Source organism: Sylvia atricapilla, chromosome 16 (genome assembly GCF_009819655.1).
Source record: "Sylvia atricapilla isolate bSylAtr1 chromosome 16, bSylAtr1.pri, whole genome shotgun sequence".
NCBI lineage: Eukaryota > Metazoa > Chordata > Aves > Passeriformes > Sylviidae > Sylvia > Sylvia atricapilla.
In genome coordinates, this window is record NC_089155.1 from 14,850,365 (window position 1) to 14,871,176 (window position 20,812).

At 44.5% G+C, this 20,812-nt stretch overlaps 1 protein-coding gene across 1 annotated transcript; it reads right to left on the reverse strand.

Annotated features, from left to right (window-relative positions):
* Positions 1-204: 204 nt before the first annotated feature.
* On the reverse strand, positions 205-20,017 carry CSE1L (chromosome segregation 1 like). Its single transcript, XM_066331020.1, has 25 exons — positions 19,932-20,017; positions 17,636-17,731; positions 17,015-17,157; positions 15,937-16,038; positions 15,430-15,575; positions 14,963-15,053; positions 14,586-14,693; positions 13,650-13,742; positions 12,295-12,462; positions 12,079-12,208; positions 11,343-11,408; positions 9,768-9,970; positions 8,782-8,866; positions 7,974-8,035; positions 7,130-7,266; positions 6,871-6,974; positions 6,192-6,289; positions 5,184-5,334; positions 4,506-4,714; positions 3,916-4,013; positions 3,611-3,696; positions 2,888-2,969; positions 2,320-2,466; positions 1,288-1,519; positions 205-734 (listed from the first exon to the last, which is right to left on the reverse strand). Exons 2-25 carry the CDS (start codon positions 17,718-17,720, stop codon positions 645-647), a joined length of 2,916 nt encoding a protein of 971 aa, XP_066187117.1. The 5' UTR covers positions 17,721-17,731; positions 19,932-20,017; the 3' UTR covers positions 205-644.
* Positions 20,018-20,812: the final 795 nt, after the last annotated feature.

Here is a 20,812-nt window from a genome sequence, read left to right on the forward strand (position 1 = left end):
TGAGGTGCCTGCTGCTGTGTATCCAGAGTGACAACAGCTCTGCTCCTCTCCTGGTTTTACATTTGCTCTGTATGACCCTATAATGTACCTGTACATAAAGAAAAACCCTCACAGTGCCACTATTTCATATTCTATCCTAAGTGTAAAATACTGTTTTTAAACCAACTACATTTTTCTAAAACAGTAAGTGCACAGTGACAGGCATTTTAAACAAGTACTTCTTATTTATTCACAATTTAGATAAAGTTTAAGGAAAGACAAAAGAAATACAAAGGACAACATTAAAATGAAAAGGAATTTTAGTGACTGAAGTGAGTTTCTACAGCCAGTGCTCTCCACACGTTTCCAAGTATGATCCAAACACTGCAGATGCAGATTTCAAATCGATCCCATAACAAACTGCTATGACTATTCCCTTTGAAATTAAACTGGGAATGGAAGTTAGCCACCTTTATCTATGAGTACACAAACCACCAAACTCCTCAGGTTCAGCTTAAAGCCACACTTAATCTTGTACAAGATGGAATCTGCAACACAATTTCAAGCAGCTTTTTCATTTTGTCTGAGCTCTGCTATAAAAAAGTCAGTGTCAACCTTCTGCATAGCAAACCAGCTTTTGATCTTGCCCGTGGAGTGTCTGCAGCTCAGAGCAGACTCACACTTGCAGCTTGGAGGTAACCTTGGAGATACTGCAAAGCTTCTGCGTTCAGGCTGGTGCTCAGCATGGACAGAACCTGGAGGCACAGACAGGGGCACAGGGTGAAACGTGTGTCAGAGGTGTCAGTGGGTGAAACACGAAGCCCCTGCTGCCCCCTGCCATCACACCTGCTGCAAAGGCAGCCACAGAGCAGCAGTTATCCCCAGGGAAAGCAGCTGACCTCTCAGGCAATCTTCACTTACCACAGCTATGGGCTAAAAGATTAACTGTACACTCACCTGTCTAGTTTTATATGAGCTGCCTGAATTCCCCAAGTACATGCAACCAACTCAACTCCAGACATGTATTAGTTAAAAACCATCAAGTGTATAAATATTCTTTTTAAAAATGACATATTTAAGCTTATTGCAAAATCAAGTGCTGTGAAAATTAAGGCCTTTCCAAAGCTCCCAAGGAAAAACCTTACAAAAGCTGTATTCCAATAAAGACTAAACACAGCAGGATCCTGCATTCTACTTATGACCCACTTCATTCTGCTGATAATCCAACATCAGCAAAGGGACCCCTCCTCACAAAGGCATTTCCCTCTGCAGAATGCAGCATCAGCATGCAGGTGCACAGTCACCTACCCTTCCCGGGCAGGCTGTGGACAGTTTGTGGAGAGACTGTGCCAGATGGATCCTGGGATTGTTCACCATCTGGCCTACAGGGTCGTGCTCTTTCTTGCCAGCAAAGGCTAGCTGGGAGAATGCAGTCTGATAGCCTGGGGTATCCTCGATGTCAATGAAGTGCTCCTCATCAGGGATTGTGTCATCCTCAGGCAGCTCAAAGAGGCCGATGAGGGCCTGCAGCAAAGGAATCCTGGGAGCAAACAGGGGAAAATTGGAGTGCTTGAAATATTGGACAGGGTGTATTGTACAAGGATGCTCAAAGTATTTGGAACCCCTTGTAATTTAGTCTTTGCAGGTACTTGGCTACTGAAATTGTAAATGCCCAAGGTATGGTGGACCAGAAGAACTGTGGGTCTGAATATTTTACAGGCATAATGTGGCTGCTCCTACCAACAATTATATAAAAATACCAGCATTTTCAGGTGAAACTGCCATGAAACACCTAAAAAGAGCAATGATTTTCCAGAGCACAACTTTGCTCTAAGGACATTAAGAAAACGGTTCTAGTTCAGGGATCTAGTCTGAGATCCAGTGATTGTGATCAAATTCAAACTACCTGCCACACCAGACTGCTGGACTGGCTGACAATCAAACTTCCCTGGAAGCTTTCCCCAAAATTCCACTCTCAAGCTAAGATATTACAGTTTCTCTGTCAGGTCATGAATATGCTCAGGTCTCCTGACTAAGATATAAGTCCAAACTGTGCTTTTCAGAAGGAATACAAGCTGGAGGAAAGCAGTGTATTTCCCTAAAGGCAGCTCCAGCTAGCCAGATCTGTGCTATCTCCATCAAAAACATCTCAAACCAGATCTTCCACCCTCTCTGAAAATGCAGTTCCATTTGCTGAGAAACAGAAGCAGTCTGAAACAGCTTTGTGAGCCTGAGGAGATCACAGTGGAGTGTCCTTCAAGGGTGTACTCTGGTCTGAGGTCACATTTCCAATGACTCACACAGCCTCACCAGCACAGCCTGAAGGAGTGTGGTACCTACCACAGCTTGGTGTACTCAGTGTCCATCATGGGAGGACATTCTGTTAATATTTTTGTAATGCCGACAGCGCAGATTTTCTTTTCAACTTGTCCAGACACTTTCTGGATTTCAGGAATTATAATTTTCTCCAACACCATTCCAAACATCCTGTGGTGGCATTGAGAGAAAAAGTGTTAGAAAGCTTTATCAGCCTTGTGGTGACAAAAGAGAGCCAGAAACAGTGTGAATCACTAGGAAATAGAGACAACCAGGCCATTTGTAAAGATGCTGCCCTGTGTTCCAATACACATTTGCACATACAAATGTCTCACAAAGGATAACAACTAAAAACATCAATCTTTCCTTTTTATAATCTCCTCACTATCAATGAGGAACTGTGGGCAGAAATTCAGAAAAATAAGACTTTCTAGATAAATCAATGAACCACATTAAGAGAAACATTTGGTGAGTCAAATTAGTGATAAATGTAGACTGATGGTCTAGCTAAACAGACAACTCTTTCTTACTACAAAAGATAAAAGTAACACAGCAGTAGTAAATATAACCCAAACGAACCAAACATACTCACTTTGGCTGTATGCTGTCAAATATTTCTTGCAGAGCTAATGCCCCATATCTTACACAATACAAGTTAATGAAGACAAGGAAACCTGTAACAAGAAGAAAGTCAAAGTAAGACTCAACATGAAAACAAAAGAATAGCTTTAGAGTCAGCAGCAAAATACATTCCAGCAAGTTTTTCAAAGGCATAGAAATGGCAGTCTTTATATATGTTGAGTTTAAGTAAAGTACATGAACTTGCTGCCTTGAAATTTGCCTAAAAACTCATCTTCTCACACACCACGACACAAAAACAAGGTGGTACAAGACAAGAGTAATTCCTTTTCCCCTTATAGCAGTTATAAAAAGGCATTAGAAAAGCCATTTGCAATGTTTTTCAGATCAAGAACCAAAGAAACTGTTCCAAAACCTCTACTTTTAGCAGAAAACTTCACACAGTGCAGACTCTGAGGTGAGGTATGAGCACCTTTGCACATGCAGTGTATTAAAAGCACCACTTCAACTTTCTTTATGAAAGACCATCATAAGCAACTCTATCATTCTTGGTCCTATCAGGTGCCATTGACCAGATTTTACAGGGTTAAGTAATGGACACTGCAGTTTGTGCAGTGATTGTCACCCCTATCCCTCCATCCACGTATCCATGGGACACAACAGAACACTTGTTCTGTGCAGCTGCACCTCTGAGCTGCTGCTGTCCCCAGAGCTTTCCACAGAGCAAGGAACTTACTTTTGATAAATTTTGTTGTTTTGGAATTTTGAAGTCTTTGGAATAGCAGAATGAAGATCTGTTTCCTGTACTGGTCAACTGATTCACTGGAAATTTAAAAGGTTATAGTTATAAATAGTTATTCAATTCACACTAGGATTTTACTGATGCCACTTCACAGAAAACACATACAGAATCGTTCAAATCTATGCGAGTGAAAAACGTGATGTTTTCAGTTGTTACAAATTAACATCTGGCATGTTTATACACTTCATCATTAAAGTCCACAGAAGTTGGCTTTAAATGTAATTTCAGCTCATACTCACGGAGGCATATGCTCGATGATACTGTTCAGAAGGTAGAACCCTTGATGATCATTAGCTTTAGAGGCAATCAACTTCTGGAACACACCTAACAGTCCAGGCTGCAAGAAAAGTAGATATACAACCCTAGACAACAATTCTTCATCTGTGACTTACCAGAAAATGGACCATGACCATTTAAGGCACAAAGCCAAGGCAAAAGCCTTCATAACCTAAGCCAGGATTCAGTTTTTGTCCTTCAGGTGAAGGAAGACACATTTTGGCTTCTTCTCACTCACTCTTTCTCAAGACTGTTCTGAACAGACCCTGAGAGTTCTCATACCCATGTGTTTAACACGAGGCAAACAAGGCAGGAAAACTGTGTAAACTTATCTGCCTGCAAGGACTAAGAGCAGGAACATTTCATCTCAGCTGGCAAAAGCACGATAGCCAAGAATTCACCTTATCCACGTAAGGGAGCAGCAGCCAGAAAGCTCCCTTCAGAGCACTAGTTTGTATGCAAGCAGCAGGCTGTGCAGGAATGCAGCTGCCTGCTGGAGCTGCCCCAGCCTGTCAGCCCAGCTGAGCTGTGGGGTGTTTCTGCCCAAACTCACGATTTTGTCGGCGGCGGCGCTGGCGATGGTGCTGGCGCCCCGCTCCAGGTAAGCCTGCAGGAGCCTGACCAGAGGGGGAATGTTCCCTGTCCTTTCCCAGAGCACTGGCTGCAGCAGATGGGGAAACAGGGCCATGTAGGATGATGGGATTTCATTTTTATGCATTTCCAGGAGTAGGGACATCACTTGAAACACGTAGGGAATGAACTCTGGAAGAGAAGTGATGACAGGGTCAGACAACAGGGTCACTGTCAGTTCCCAGACACCACCTATCAAGGGACTGAACTCACAATTTTATCTTATCACAAAGATTTCAATAAATCTCTGAAGAAACATATCTTCCCAAATGTAATTATTCCAAAAATTAGCAAGCATTGCATACACACACTTTCTATTTCCTCCACCCATTAATGTTTCAGAAAATAAAAAACAAACCACTAGAAACAAGGCAATAGGATTAAGAATAATACTAAGAGGCTTTGGAGTAGTGACTACTAGATATTTTAAAAACGCCATTTAAAATAACTGAATGCTGTTGGCATACCCTATGGAACAATCCAAACCCTTTCAGACTGTGAAATGTTGTTTCTGCCCCTGAATTTCCCCTGCCACAAAAAACCCTGCCCTAAGATAAGTCCTAGCAGGCAGCCCCAGAGAGCACTGAGTGACTGTCCTCACCTTGCACATCGTTCTGCAGGATCTCTGTGAACACCAGGAACAAAGCCTCCTCAAAGCTCCCCACTGCCTCTGGGTTGGCCTTGCACGTTATCCTGATGGACAAGCAGATGGACTCAAACATGTAATGGTTGAAGTGGGGTTTGCTGGGATTCTGGGAACAAGTGATAAACACAGAAATCAACCCAAACTTGCAGACAAGTCACTTTGCTAAATGTATCTTTTATTTCAACTGAAGAATAAAGTAGCATTTCAGACTAGGGATACGTGTAACTTATGTATTAATATGCTTAGAAAATTAATTCCACAGATTGAAGCAAACATAAAGACCTCTAAAGCATAAAGGGGAACGTTTTTTCTAGCAAGTGTTTTTCAGAAGCTCTACACAAACTATAAAACAGTTAAAATATCACAGAAAAAACGCCAGAAAAAGATTATTTTTCAATTTTTTAAAAAGTGTCCAGTCAATTCTCTATTGAATATTCCTTATAAGCTGCAGTTGAGTTTAAACTGTACAGAGAGGTAGTTTTCTGGACAGTTGATGAAGGTATTCGAAATCATTCCCTATTGTCAATGGTTAAGAATTTGGCAAGTCTAAATAAAAAACTAAGAGAATTTTACCCACCAAAAGCAGAAGGTAATTTATTTAATTCAATCCCACATTTCAATGCCAATTATTATTAGCTTCAGAAGTTTTATGGGCAAAGAATACAGGAGTTGTGGTAACACCAGATTATTGTATTGGTGGCCTTTGCACAAGCAAGCATTATACTACAGTAAACTAACATCACAGAAAGAGTTCATATGCTGCTTCTAAATTCCAGGAGAATGATCTGAGAATATGTGCTAAAAGGAAGGCAGCACCTCATTAGAATTCTGTTTCAAATTAGTTGTGTCAGAAAATACTGACCAGTTTAGACTGTTCTAACAGAACACACAACAAGGTACACAGAAGTCCTCTGCAAGACTGCTCTAAAAGGTCAAAGGTGATCCTTTCCTCTGTTTCTTTACCTTACTGACAGCCAGCAGTTTCTGTGTGAGCTGTGTGATGACAGAGGGGATGTATGGAATTATGGACTCCTGTAGCAGAGAAAAACTCCTCATGATGGCTGCAAATAAATGGAAAATTTTAGCTTCTGAAGACAAAATACACTTTTGTCACTCAACATATGCCGAAATCCTTTATCTTTTACTGTTAAAATAGGATTGCAAGGAATTAGGTACAGAATGAAAGAGCACCTGCTGCAAGAACATTCCATCTATAATCATGACAAAGCATAAAAGAAAGCTTTCTACAGATGAACACAGGAGATTAAACAACTTTCCAAAGGCCATCCCTTGTCCTGGGCAAGGCTCAGACCTGAGCATCCCCTCAGCCATGATCAGATCTATCCTCTCACAGCACACCTCCTCCCCAGGCCCAGGCTGCTGAGATCTGCCCTGGCACTGTCCTGACTGCAGGGCTGCCCCGTGAGAAATAACTGCCCACAGGACCACTGTGTCCACTGTCCCCTTGGTACCACCAGGTTAGCCAAAGATGACTTGATACAGCCTGACCAGTTACTGCAGGCTCTTCACCACGTTTGCATAAAGCGGGTTCTGCAAATCAAACTATCAGGAACCTGTAACTGTAAGCCTTTAGCTCAGGTTAACCAAGTTATTCTGACATTAGGACTCATTAGGCATTTACCTTTCATAATGTATTCATTCTCAGACGAGCCAGGAAGCGTCAGAGCTTTGAACAGGTTTGTTAACAGCACTTCTACAAAGGGTGCCATTTCTGCAGCTGTGATGCTGTTGAGCGAAACACAGCTCTTTAATGATGAAACACAGTCACAAAGTTCAGTCTTATACAGTACCCTAATATATGACACAAAGGATCAGGTATTTCTCATCCCTAACACACAAAATCTACGTAGCAATGGATTTATCTCTCCTGGAACACTTACAGGGTAGCATTATTTGTCCCTCTCATGGTAAACAGTCTTTCCAGAGCATGGGCTGCATAGGTATGGACCACAATACTTTCTGCTTGGAGATGATTGATTAGGAGAGGAATAGACACCAGCAGTTGCTCTTTTGGTACCTACAAAAGTAGAGCAATAAATCAGAAACACGTTCAAAAACAGAGATGGCTCAGCCCTGGAGCACAAGCAAGCTCATCAGTGACAGGGAGGGATCCTGGGAGGCTCCTCCTGCTGCCACTTCCCATCCTGACAACCAGGAGGCAGCTTCTCCTGCCACTGCTCCTGCTCTTCCCCTGAACACCAGAGGTACACTGCATTAGCACTAAGTGCAGATAATCCTAATGGATACTTCCCTTTCCGTTTTACTTTGTCTTAACAGGTAATTTAAAATATCAAGGTTTAAAACCCCCAAATCACAGGTATTTCATAAGAAATGAATAAAGGTAACATATTTTCTCACCCCATTTCACAAATCAAAAAAGGCAAAGGACCAAGCTGCTGTACTCTGTAACAATTACTGCAATGATACAAGCAACCAAAGGTATGTGGACTAACACTGACTTGGAAATATCTGAGTGTGTCACAGAATTAAGCAGCTGAGATATTCAGTGCACCCACAGCATATGGACAGCATATAGACTACATGTTAATTGGATTTATAACAATATCGTTTACTTTCTAAACTAAAAATTCAGCCTGAAGTGTTGTATATGACTATCAAACACCTCTTGAGTTAGCATATGGACAAGTGCAATAAATTAGGCTTGGCAAGTATAAAGTAACAACCTACAATATGGTTTTCCAGAAGAGTGAAAGAAAAACTTACTTGGTTTCTAAAAATCATGATATACTTGATACCATCTGCTTTTAGCACAGGGAATTCATTCACTGAAATAGAAAAAATATGCAAACTTTGTTGATACTTCTCATACAAATGTGATTACTGAACATGTACTATATATACAGGTGACACTTGACACTAAGTAATAATTTTCCCCTGTAGAAGACAAGACAATGTTTTTCTACATTTCTTAGTTCCTGCACTTTGGTGTGGGCACTGTTAGAGTATCAGGTTTAGGTACAAATCACATCCCAGTACCATCAGAAGTACAGTCCAGCTCAGATGGCATTTCATCTTCTGCTTTCAATTTTAGCAGCCTTCAACTACACATTTCGAGACAACTCAATATGCTTCAGACACAGGAAGAAAATGGTTGAAGCATAAAATAAACAATGTGGTTTAATCTAGACATCCACAACCTCATCATAAGGGCTGTACAGGTCACAACCTGGCCCCAGTATTTTAACTTCTCAGGGTTTTGTAGAGCACAGAAGTTTACCATAAGGCCTCAAACACAGAAATCAAATTACTTTGATTCAACAAGTTTAAGCACATAGCTGACAATATCCATGCCCTGATCTTGCAGAGAGCAGGTGGTAAGGTGGCAATCCACCTTGCTGCAGCAGCTCCTGCACTGCTGGCCAAACCAAAATTAATTACTCTGTGCCAGCTGTGGACAGCCTGTCCCAGAGATTGTGCTGGTGAAGGAGTGCTTGAGACTTCACAAACAATGGCTGCTGCCAAGGTTATGATATATCACAAAAATACCCTATCAAAATCCACATTAACTTACCAGTAGCAGACTTTAAGTCAGGTTGAATGTGATTCACAAAGAATTCTGTCAGGTTAACGAGTTCATTGGCCTGTGTTATTCCATGCTGGAAGAAGCAGAAAACAACTCTTATTTTTATATGCTGACATATGAACTCCTAGTTTTCTTACTAATTAAAAAAAAAAAATTAGCTTTTTCTTACAAACACTCTATTTTGAAACCAGGATTTTTAGATGGAGATTTTTCAATGAAGTGTTCTAAATTAAATAGCACAGAAAAAGACACAAAGTTTGTAGTTTCCTAAATGCTACCAGACTGGTTCCTGTTACACATCACTAACTGCTGGGCAGCAGTATACACCTGGCTTCAGGAGAACACTGAGAACCTTCAGCAAAATTGCATAAAATGATGTACATTTTTTACTGTGTTTGCCTCAAATCTGTCTGGTAAAGACACTGAGATCTGAACTGTAACAGAATTTGAAGTATCTAGTAAAACCATTCGATACAATGCTCCTGTTTGCAGATACAGGCTAGCCCAGCTTTTTCAGGGTCTCCAGGCTGTTTTGCTTTCTCCCCAGCTGGTAATGAGATCCAGCCATCGTTAGCATTCACATGTCATTCACTAATCAAACATTCAGGTAGCAGGGAACACTGGGAAATATCATGACAAGAACTCCAAGAGTCGTTTGAATTCCTTTTCGTCTGCTTAACCTCTGATCATCTTTGTACAGCTCTGTTTGCCCTCCACGGCTCCCAGAGCGCCCCAGGGGCACCCAGAGGGTGCAGGGCTGAGCCAGTTTGGGTTTTTCTGGCTGTCTCACACTGTGCTCCATCTACCTGAGGGTCACACACGCAGCTGGGACAGCAGGATACAGAGGGCAGCTCTTCCCTTCACCAGCAGGAACCACTGCAAACACAGTGACTCCCTTTCTGAAGCAGCTTAAACAAACAGCAGCAGCATCTGCACCGTAATATCTGAATACAATGAATACAATGTACAAGTACCTTCTGTGTTTGAGCTTTGGATGCCAAAGACGTTACAAGGTAAATAGCTGCATCTTTGTGCTTCCAGTTAACAGTTGGATTCTTTGCATACTCTTGCAGCATAGAATTAACATATCCAGAAAAAATCCCTGTCACAGGTCCTTCAAAAAATTTACACAAGCCTCTGACCAGATCACAAGCTGCTCTGCGCCTGGTGTCAATATCTGCATGAGAACCAAAGATTCTTAGGATATGAGAAAGCAGCCAGCTTTTCATACCAATAAACATAAACACAAACCAGTAACAGCTTCTCAAGTCACAGGCACACCCCATGTTAACTATTGCAACCCTGCACATTGCTGTGTAAGGACACCTGTAAGCTTTACTTCCTGTCACACCTGGGCTGACTGTACACCAAGGAAAGGTGTCTGAGAGCCATTTCCCTGAGCAGTGGCAGCAGCCATGCAGGGGTGGCACTGGCTTTATGCACCAGATGTTCAGGCTCTGGCTGGGGGAGCTCATTTTCTCCCCAGAGGCCCATTTGGTGTCTGGTACCAATGACTAAGGCTGCTGGGAACACCCGGGTTTGGCTGCTGCTGAAGGGCACAGCCAGTGTCAGGCCTTCCCTCCTCTTCCTCCTTCCTTCCCAGCAAGGAGCCGGGAGGGGACACCTGGGCATGTCACCCCAACGGACCAGCAGGGCCTTCTGTGCTGTGTGACATGCTCAGAAACACAAAATGGGGGAAGGAGCCACTGCCCAGGGACAGGCTGTGACTGTGGGCAGTGCTGAGTCAGTAACTTCTCTCCCCTTCTTTACCCTTCTTTCCCTTAAACTGTCTTTATCCATGAGCCTCCACTTTCACCCCTCCCACTCTCTCCCCTGGAGCACAAGCCAGCTGCTGGCCCACCACACCTGGCAGCACATTTTTGTAAAAAACTTCACAAATACCTAAAATGAAGCCAATCCTGGATAAGAATGATGTTTTCTTGAAAAAAGTTCAAGTGTTTCCTACAATTTTGTCCTCCACTGCAAGCACACATTAATTCCTTCAATCTCTCAGGAAATGCCATCAGTTCAGGAGTGTCAGTGACTACTGTGGCCAGGCTGTCACACAGAGGCAGGCTGCAGAGCACAGATCCCCCAGCAGCTGGGCAAGCCCTGCTCTCAACACATGCCACGTCCCAGCCTGGCTGCTGGCCAGCTGGCCTCAGCACAGCCTGTATGCAACCCCAGGCAGAGCTTCACTTGAAACATCAGGAGTCTCTCCCTGTTATTTAAAACTCCACACAACTGGCTACTACTCAGGATTGACTTACAGGCTGTATTTGCTGAAATGAGAATGTGGGCAGTGCAGAAGACATACCAATCCAATTAAGGCAAAAGCCCAATAAAAGCATTGCTCAAAGCAGCAAGACACTGTGACGAGCAGATCATGACAGTAGCCTTGATCTCAGGCTGGATAAAATCCAGCTGGGGGTGCTGTGTGGAAACCTTCTCAGTTTCAAAATGAAGTTATAAAAGCTTCAGTAAATTGCTTCAGCTCTGTAGATCTATATTTAAAGACCAAGTATTCTTAGTATAAATCGGTGGATTACCAGATCCTTCCAAATCCCTTCTTATATACTCTTCAGAATTATCTTCAAATGCCTCCTCATCAGCCGCTGAAAATACAAAACACATGAAGTTGAAATACTGAAGTCTCTGGGGTTTATAGTAAAAGGGTGTAGCATTACCAACTTGCTGTTTTTCCCAAGGAGCTTTCTATAACATTAATATTAATTAACAAGAATTAACAGACTAGTCTTGTTTAGCTCCTGTCCCACAAATTAGTCTTTCATACCTATGGGCTGATGTATTGACTCAAAGAAAAACCTCTAACACATATTCAATACCAGGTGTATTTGAAGAGGTTTTCAGAGCCATAGACTTAAGAGAGAGAAGCTTCACTGCAATACACTGTCACTGCATTTTAAATACAGGATCAATATGAGCCATCAAAACCTGGAGAACTAAACACTACAGTTCAGTAGACCTGATATTCCTGCCTATTAAGCTCCTTGAATTATTCAGATACTCACTTTAACTGTAGAAATTTATTGGTGGCACATGACCTAGACTTCCTCCACTGGGATTTCAACATGAAAAGTTACGTATATTCATACAATCCTACAAAGCCCACAGGACAGCAATCTGCTGCAGAAACTTGGGTTTGAATCTAGCACTAAGGGACACAAGAGAGAATCCTCAATTCTTAGCCCTGCAAAGCAACATGTCACGATAATTAGTTACATTTTTGGTGTGTTTTTCAAAATTTAAGTCTCAAAAAGTTACCTCGGAATTCCATATTGGGAACAATAACTTTTTCACAGATGCTTGTCAGTGTATTCTGGTCTTCAAACAGATGCTTGTAATGTGGTCTCTCACAAACTGAGGCCAGAAACTGGATTGCATTACTGACCAGCTACAAACAGAACACAGAACTTTAGCACGACTGATCTATTTCTAATTTATTATCAAACGTGACAAGATCAGATTTTAGCAACTCACCAAGTCATACTTCACTTCCTGGCCAGTCGTGACTAACAGATTCCAGATTGCTGTTACAAAACGAGGCAGGTAGGGCTGGAATTCTTCATCATATTTTTGAGCATATAAAGCAGCATTATCACAAATCTGTGATTTCAAGAGCTCCAGTAATCCGGCTTCCTCTTCATCCTCACATAAAACAAAACTAAGAAGTTAAACATCCAAACTTCAACTCTCCTTAAACGTGAGAAGTATCAAGGTATTTAAGTGAAATATTTACGTCACTGTTTCACCATGTCCTAAACAGGTGAAAGAAATCCCTCTCATTTCCCTAGAATTACTGTATTTTGCTGATCTGTACCCAAACTGCTCTTCAGGTTAGATACCATACCTACACTTCAAATCCAGGTACAGGCACTTGAAAACAGACACAACAGTTCACACAAAATTAATTGACAAATGTAATACGAAAAAGACAACACGAGGCATTGAAAACATGCTTAGAAGCCACTGCATCAGGATTCTTTAATTGGAGTAGTTGTAGAAGTTCCCTCCCCTTCCCCAGTGAGCACAGATGTTTGTGGAACCACCGTGTGAACTGGGAAACTGAGCTGGAATTAAAAACAACAAGCAAACAGCAGCCCAGTTGTGTCTGCCCCTCTTCCCCCCACCTTTACTGCCTGTCCCAGTGCAGCTGCACCAGTGCTCGTGCTGGGAGCAGCCCAGACACAAGACAAAAGAGCAGCAAAGCTGCTTTGAGCTGCAGGGTAACTGGAGCTCAACACACACCTAATATGCCTCTCCATGTGAAATTTATAGTTGTTTTGGCTCCATCAAGTGGCAAACTAGTGTGCTGTATCTGGAAGAGATCAGCACTCAAAATGCAGAAAACATGCAAAAAAAAACTGGAGCTTTGCTGCCCTGTATCAGCTTTCACCAGTGAAATTACAGATTCTTTAACTAGACAGGACAGCAAGTGCCGAAGTACTTAAGAGATGTCCTGCCCTCTATGCTCAATTGTTTCAAGTCCTTTAAGACACCCTGTTTTCTAGAACTGATGCAGAAAACCTGACCTCTTTGGTGCTAATGGCCAGGTTACTTCAGCAGCTGTTTTTTAAGGAATTAACTCAGTGATGAGTATGGGAAATTTGATTTCTGTGCACAGCTGAGTGCACCTGTAACTGTGATACAACTTAAAGAACTGAACCTCAAACTCCTTACACAGCAGAGCAACTTCTCTCAACTTCCATTTTCTTACAGACATTCTACTCCTTTGTCTGCCCCACAAAAAACCACTGCATTGTTCAGAATTAGACCTCTGTTGTCAGTCCACCCTCTCCCCTACAGATGCAGCTGGTGGTTTATGCAGTACTTACATCAGTCTGCAAGAGTTTATTATCTAAAGTTAAAAGGCTATGAAAGTTTGTCATCCATGTTTCCATGTTATCTTCAAAAAACTCAGGAAGATCCTGTGAAGGAAAAGCATAAATCTGCATTTTATTTTCTGACTGTAGTGCTTAGATAACATACCTACTCTGGTAGTAGTGCATTCACCTAATCATCATCTCCTGGGGGACAATAACCTGTGGAAAACAGTCTTCAAATTCAAACAGTGCCCCTTCCTCCTCCCAAATAAAAACTGTTCTGGCAGAGCCCAAATAAACTAGTTGATTAGACTGTAAACAGCTCACATTTTTCTAATGAATGAGCCTTATCACCTCTCACTCTCAGAACAAGAGAGCACAAGCCTTTTTTAGCTCCAGCTTGTTCTTTCGCCTCCTGTGGAAGAACAGCCCAAGAAACCCAGGCAAAATCATACTTCACAGACTTATGTTCATCTAGAGACACTAAATAAATGTCACCTCAGCAAAGGAGCTTTTGACCATTTTGCATACAGCACACCTAGTCATGTCCAGGATGTAGATTTGATTCCACACCCAGACAACCCCACTGCTCCAGAATCACTGTGCTCCAGGGGCACAGAGCTACTGGTAATTGCCCAGCTCCTGCCAGCAGACACACTCATAAAGGGGAGCACAAACTCAGGCACTGCACTCCTGCCTTTCCCTGCTCCTACTCAGAGGCCTCACACAACCCCTCCCTGGGGCAATGCCAGCTCAGACTCCCCTGAACCTGTTCACACAGGGCCAAGACAATGCCTTAAACAACCCTTACTGCACTCCTACTCCAGCAGAGGCACTGTTTTTTGTTTTCTGCCATAAAGCATGGCCTTAAAGGCTGCCTCAAATGAATTCTGTACTAACAGCTTCTTCAGAACAAAGCAAAACTATCCCAAGAGCAAGGAGATTCACCTGAAAATTTAAACTGTAGAACAGCTTCGCAATTAGAATGAGAGAAGAAAAGAGAACCTTCAGGGCACTGGCATCATTTGCATGTGTGCTGCAAAGTTCAATAGTTGCCTAGAAAAAGATGCAAGATTGTCAAGTACAAAACCCACACCAACAAAAAATATTGAAAAGTGTCATGGAATGTTTTGTTGGTTTTTTTTAACAGAAAATACAGTTATTTTTTATCCTGCTATCAATTTTGTTAGGTCCCACTTCATTACTTGAATTTGAAGCCCTTAAACCATTTCAAACAACAATTCTTGAGTTTTAATTTTACAGGTATCCACAGCAAGCAATTCAGAACATTAAACTTGTTTAAGAAATGATTCAACAAGAAATACCTTGAAGAGATTTGTCAAGGGTAAAGCAAAGGCATCAAGAACAAGTTTGATCTCTGTCCATAATTCATTTGACTTAAATTCATGGCGGTACCTGACAGGTAAGAGAGAAACACATGAAAAATAGAACAGTCTTCACATTTATTACCAAATTAATTCACACAGAACTCTGTCTTGTGCTGAACCTTGAAACAAATACTGCCAAGTAAACAAGGACTAAACAACACGGTTCAAAACCGTGCAAGGTGTACAATTTGATAACTAATTAAAAAGTGTCACAGAAGTCACAGCAGCAGGTTTTGTCAATGTCCAAAATGAAGTCCAGAATAAACCACACCAGTGAGGAGGGCTCTGACAGTCCCTACACAAACCCCTCAGCCCAGTACCTTTTGAACAAAATGAAGTCCAGAATAAAACACACCAGTGAGGAGGGCTCTGACAGCCCACACACAAACCCCTCAGCCCAGTACCTTTTGAACAAGGAGTGGGCAGTGCGCAGGACGCCGTTGATGACGTGGAAATCCCCGCTCTGGAAACGATTCACCATCTCTGTCAGCAGGTCTGGCCACTTCTGGGGGAAGTCTTCCCGCCCAATGATGCTGATGGCATCACTTAACTGCAGAGGAAACAGACCCATCACGGGAGAACAGCACACAGCACTCGTGTCCCAGTCAAAAATCACTGGGTTAAATATCTGCTACTTTCCACACAAATACAAAAATCTCACCTTAAGTTCATAGTCTCACTTTTTAGAATTGCTGCTTAACTCCCTAATGTTAGAACTTAGCCACAAGATTTTACAGTAATTATCTTTACAAGAAGTTGAAGTAGGTAGAAATACCTGTAACAATATCCTCGAAGTTATTTGAATCAGGATGAGCTCACTCATAAGAGAACTGAGCTCTGCCAATAACCATGGCATCTAGACGTAGAATATTCCCAAGGTTTTATGGATACAACCAGGAATGACACATTACCTGCTTCTGAATTTGTTCTGGGCTGCTGAGCATCAAGGGCACTATGTTGGCTTTAATGGCTACTCTGTCCGACTCACAGATTTTGTTTGGCTCATCCTCAACCTAAAATGAAAACAATAATTAAGGTATGGGTATATCAGCATTCTCCAGGCAATGAGAGATGATCAGCATTTCAGAAACCAACTGTTTATACTGATTTGTGTGAGCCCTACAGTGCTGAAGAACCTAAGAAGCAGACCTGGTAGTGACACTGCCTTCAATGAATCCGGAGCAGCAGTATCTGAAAAAAGCTGAAATAATCTTCTGTAAAACTTTGAAGAAGTTACTTTCTCCTTCCCTAAGAGTAACCTTTCAGATCAGCAACTGAGCAGCAGTGAGGGTGGGTGCACATGGCAATAAAATCCCCACATTTAACCAGTCTCTCCCACCACACACACAGCACCTCTGCCCAAACTGATTTTGTGTGAGCAGTCTCAAGCCATCCCTTCTAGAGACTGTACATGAAGGTGCAGGTCACACAATTAAAACCTTAACAGTGACTTATAGAGTTCTCTAAGCAGTTCAAAACACCAATCACGTCCAAGTCCAGTCAGTCTGCAGTGCCAAGGAGTAGAAAATTGCAAAGCTGCTACTAAGGAAAGAAAATAATGAGGGGGCTTGTCCCAGCCAGAGGCAGCAGGGACAGTCACATTACCTGTGATGACAGCACTGAAGTTCAGAGACCTAGAAATCACCCAGCAGTAAAAAGAGAAAAGCACCTCCAGAGAGACACTCAGTGTTTAGGACCTTAAACCTGATGGCAGCACTTCCCTTCCCATACCCCTTTTAGCACCTGTCCACACACTTCAGTCACAAGTTAGCAATTCCAAAAGTTCAAGGTATGCTTTTGTATACCCTCAGTCACCACTGGGGTTCCCCAGGGCCCAGTACTGGGCCAGCACTGGTTAATATCTTTACTGATGACCTGGGTCCCTCAGAAGGCTCCCAGATGAAACTGAGCTGGGAGGGATGTGGATCTGCTTATTGTACCTCGAAAGGATACTTAGTTCTTAGCACAATTCCTCACTGGGATACCTACAATTCTCCAGTTCCTTTTGATGTAATTCTTGAACGTTACAGATGCACAGACTTTGATGACGTTTTCCTGGGATTTCTCCAGCAGGGTGAGGAGTAACAGGGGATAGTTCTGGCTTCCCTCCACAGACTCCAGGAACTTCTCCGCTGTAACAGAACACACTGGGCTTAGCACAGCTGAAGGGATCCCACACTCCTCAGGTACTTCAGCTCTGCAATACCCAACACTAACACTTCCCAGAGGCTGTCCCAGCTCCTCAATGCCAACAGCTCCCAGACAGATCCCCAGCAGGGTGGGGGAATACTCCCTCCTCACCCTTCAAAACCATAACCCAAGAGAAGTAAATCCTGGCCTGTTGGGAACAGCAGGACTGTTTGAAATAACAACAGTGGGGAAAAAAAAAAGAAAACAAGAATACAGAAAAACAAAAACACATAAAGCAGATAAAATTATTTATATTTATGTCCATCCTTTGTTAGTTTTCTTGAGGGGTTTAATTTTAAAAGGATACTGAGAACTTCTGTAACAAGGTCATTGCATAAATATCCACTGAAGTTTGCTACAGAGATAGAAGAGCCCAAAAGAAACAGAACTTTTTTGTTCTCCATCATGAGAACCACTTACCAGGACGCCTTATGGCAGGATCTGGATCTAGTGTTTTCTTTAGATATTCAGTTAAAGTTTGTAAATTGGCATCACTGAGCTCCATTTTGGCAGAACCTAAAACCCACAAGTAGTTTTGTTACAACCAGAGACCAGAAAATCTGTCCTAAAGCTACCCATGTAAAACCAGATCCCAGGGAAGCAGCATCAGCTCTTTCTGACAATACCTCACCAGCACAGCCCCAAGCTGGGCGCGCCAGGCACAGCAAACATCCCACTCCCCAAGCTACAGGTAACTGCCAGTGTCTGCTCTGTGCAGCCCAAACTCCAGAAGAGGCTTACACATCCAGCAGACAGGAACCAGGAACAGCCAAAGGATGATCTCCTGCCCTTTCAGGACAACAGGGATTTGGTTCTGCTTTTGTTCTGCTGCCAGCCCCAGAAACTGCTCCTGCCTGAAACAGCTGAACAGTCCTGCCCTACATAATTGTAAATAAAACAGTTCAAAGTGTGTTAAAGAGTCAAGGCTTTTTCAAAAAATCAAATACTCCTTATTAAAGAGAAACCTTAGAAGAAAATACTTTTTTTTAAAAAGAGACAAAAGACTGTGCAAAGCCAGGCAGTTTGTCCTCCCTGCCAAACGAGTTCAGACTAGGGTGGGAGCTAATTTAAATGCAGTATCTTTTACAGAATAACTCTGTGCAATAAGTCCATATTGCTCCTCTCCAGTAATCCTGCCACACATATTCTTATCTGTACCACAGCTATTTACTTCACAGCTTGCATTGGAACAATTAAAATTACAGCAATACTGTGGCAATGAGATGTGCTTTAATGGAGATGTTCTTCTGGACATCATCACCAATCCTGTCATCCTTCCCACCACCAGCAGCACAGTTCATTCCCCACAAAGGTTATGAGGAAGCAAAACTTTCCATTTTTCCTCTGGAGATTCTATTTAGTAAACTTGACTGACATTTACCTGTCCTGCTTTGGAGTTGTCTCATGCTGATCACCAATGCAATAAGCACGGTTTTGTATAAGCATGAGCTTTAATGACACAGTTCTTCTGTCAGCTATGACATCTATATCATTTAAAAAGACAGCAGCAGTATCCTCTTGAATTAACTGCACACTAATATGCAAATCAGATCCTAATATATTTTGCAAGAAGTAAAAATCTACCTCAAGAGTCCTGCCTCCCATGTATCCCTTTGCTCTGGGGGTTTACCTGTCCGTGGTCTTGTTCACCAACTCACATCCACCAACACATTCTGACCTGTTACCTACATATGCTTATTTCCTCCTCTTCCTCTAGTTCTCCGTGTTTGCTTTCCAGTACAAAAAACATTGGTGGTACTTTAGCTGGAGTGATGTGATGCCTTGTGTTGTGTTGCAGCACGTGCCTGCAGAAAAGGCCTCAGAAAGCCCCTGGGGCTCGCTTAGTACATCCCTGACTTCAGCCGAAGGCAGCCCACGCACGGAGAAGACACCCACAGCGGGCAGAGCGCGGCCGGGCCCGGCGGGAGCTGCACACAGGCGCATCCCCTCAGCCGGCCCTGCCGAACCCGCCGCCGCGCCGGGGAGCGCTCAGGACGGCGTCCTGACGGGGAGAACCGTCCTGAAGCGCCCCGAGGATCCCCGGGGCACTTCCCGCTTCCCCAGAGCGCGGACCGGCCCAGCAGCACCGGGCACCGGCCCCGCACCGCTCCCGCCGCTTCCCGCCAAAGCGGGCCCGGCCGGGGCAGCGCGGGACTCGCCGGGACACGGCCAGGGCAGCCCAGGACTCTCCGGGGCAGGACCGGCCAGGGCAGCCCAGGACTCTCCGGAGCACGGCCGGTCCCGCGCCCTCGCACGGCCCGCCAGGCCGTTCACCCGCGGAAGGGTCGGGGCTGCTCCGTCCGTCCCGGCGCCGGGGCACGCCTGCTCCGCCCGTGCTCCTCCTGCGGCGGGCCCTGCAGGGCCGCGCCGGGGCCGGGCCGGGCCGTGAGGGGGCGGCAGGGCCGGGGCCGGGCGAGATCCCGAGCGGCCGCAGAACCCTCAGACTAACTCGGTCCCCCTCCCCCGCCGACAGCCCGGACTGGCAGCGGCCGCGGCCAATGAGGGGCGCGGACTGCGCAGGCCCGGCGGCCTCGGACCAATCGCGGGCCGCGGGAGGCGGGCGGAAGGGCCCAGCATGGTGCGATGCGCCTGTGGCCGCTCCGCGGGCCCAGCGCCCAGCGCAGCGCGGAGTTGGCGCGCGGGCGGCCGCGGGGCTGCGGGGGCACGGGGCCGCCCCAGCCCCATCGCCGTGCGGGGCAGCGCGCCCCGGCCTTACCTGGCGGCTCCCCCCCGGCGGCGGCGGCGGCGGGTACGAGCGCTCCGGCTGCACTTCACATTCAAACCGCCGGGCGAGGGCGCGGCGGCGGCTCCGTGACCGCATCGCGCGGGGCGGTGACATCGCGCTCCCGCCCGGCCAATCAGGGGCCGCGTCTGCCCCGGGCGCGCCGGCGGCAGCCAATCCGCGGCGTGCTTGGTGGGCGGCGGCCAATGGCCGGGCCCTTCCCACAAAGCCCCGCGGCGCCCCTCGTAGCGCGGCGGCCTGGCCCCGCCCCGGAAGGAAGGGGCCGAGCGGGGCCGGAGCCCGGCCCTGTGAAAGGAACGGGCCCGGCATTACCGCGGGCCCAGGCCGGAGCCCGGCACTGTCCAGGGAACGGGCCCGGCACTGTCCAGGGAACGGGCCCGGCCCCGCCGCACAGCAGGAACCGGGACGGAGCGGGCCCGCGTTTATTATAAAACACCACGCGGAACTCTCCTGCCCCGCAGAGAAGCCCCAGCGGCTCCGAAGCCTCTGAGCCGCTTAAAGAACCACCTGAGCAAAAAAAGCAACACTTCGTAAAACTTTATTGATTTATCACTTGATTAAAGCATGGAATAGTATAACTATTATACATCGTATTTTCATGTAGAAAACTTTACATAGTTTTTTCATATTATATAATTTTGGTATTCTCTCAGAATTCTATACATCCATTGGCAAGGAATGGTCTTTAAATTATTGATAGTAAATGCACTTAATACAGAGATATTAAAACTCAGGCATTTTAAATATGTGAAAACATATATTTTAAACAAAGGTGCTGAACAAACTGAAGTTAGAGATTAAAGGGAGATGCACTTTTGACAAAGTTACTATTTTAAATCATTCTCTTGAATAGT

What these genes read in the sequence shown, in the direction of transcription:
- CSE1L (XM_066331020.1), bottom strand. Translation starts at nt 17,720, where the DNA reads ATGGAGCTCAGTGATGCCAATTTACAAACTTTAACTGAATATCTAAAG. An exon ending in CCTTGACAAATCTCTTCAAG is followed by an intron (nt 14,694 to 14,962) that starts GTATTTCTTGTT and finishes ATCTTTTTCTAG; the next exon opens with GCAACTATTGAACTTTGCAG. An exon ending in TCATGATTTTTAGAAACCAA is followed by an intron (nt 7,267 to 7,973) that starts GTAAGTTTTTCT and finishes CTACTTTTGTAG; the next exon opens with GTACCAAAAGAGCAACTGCT.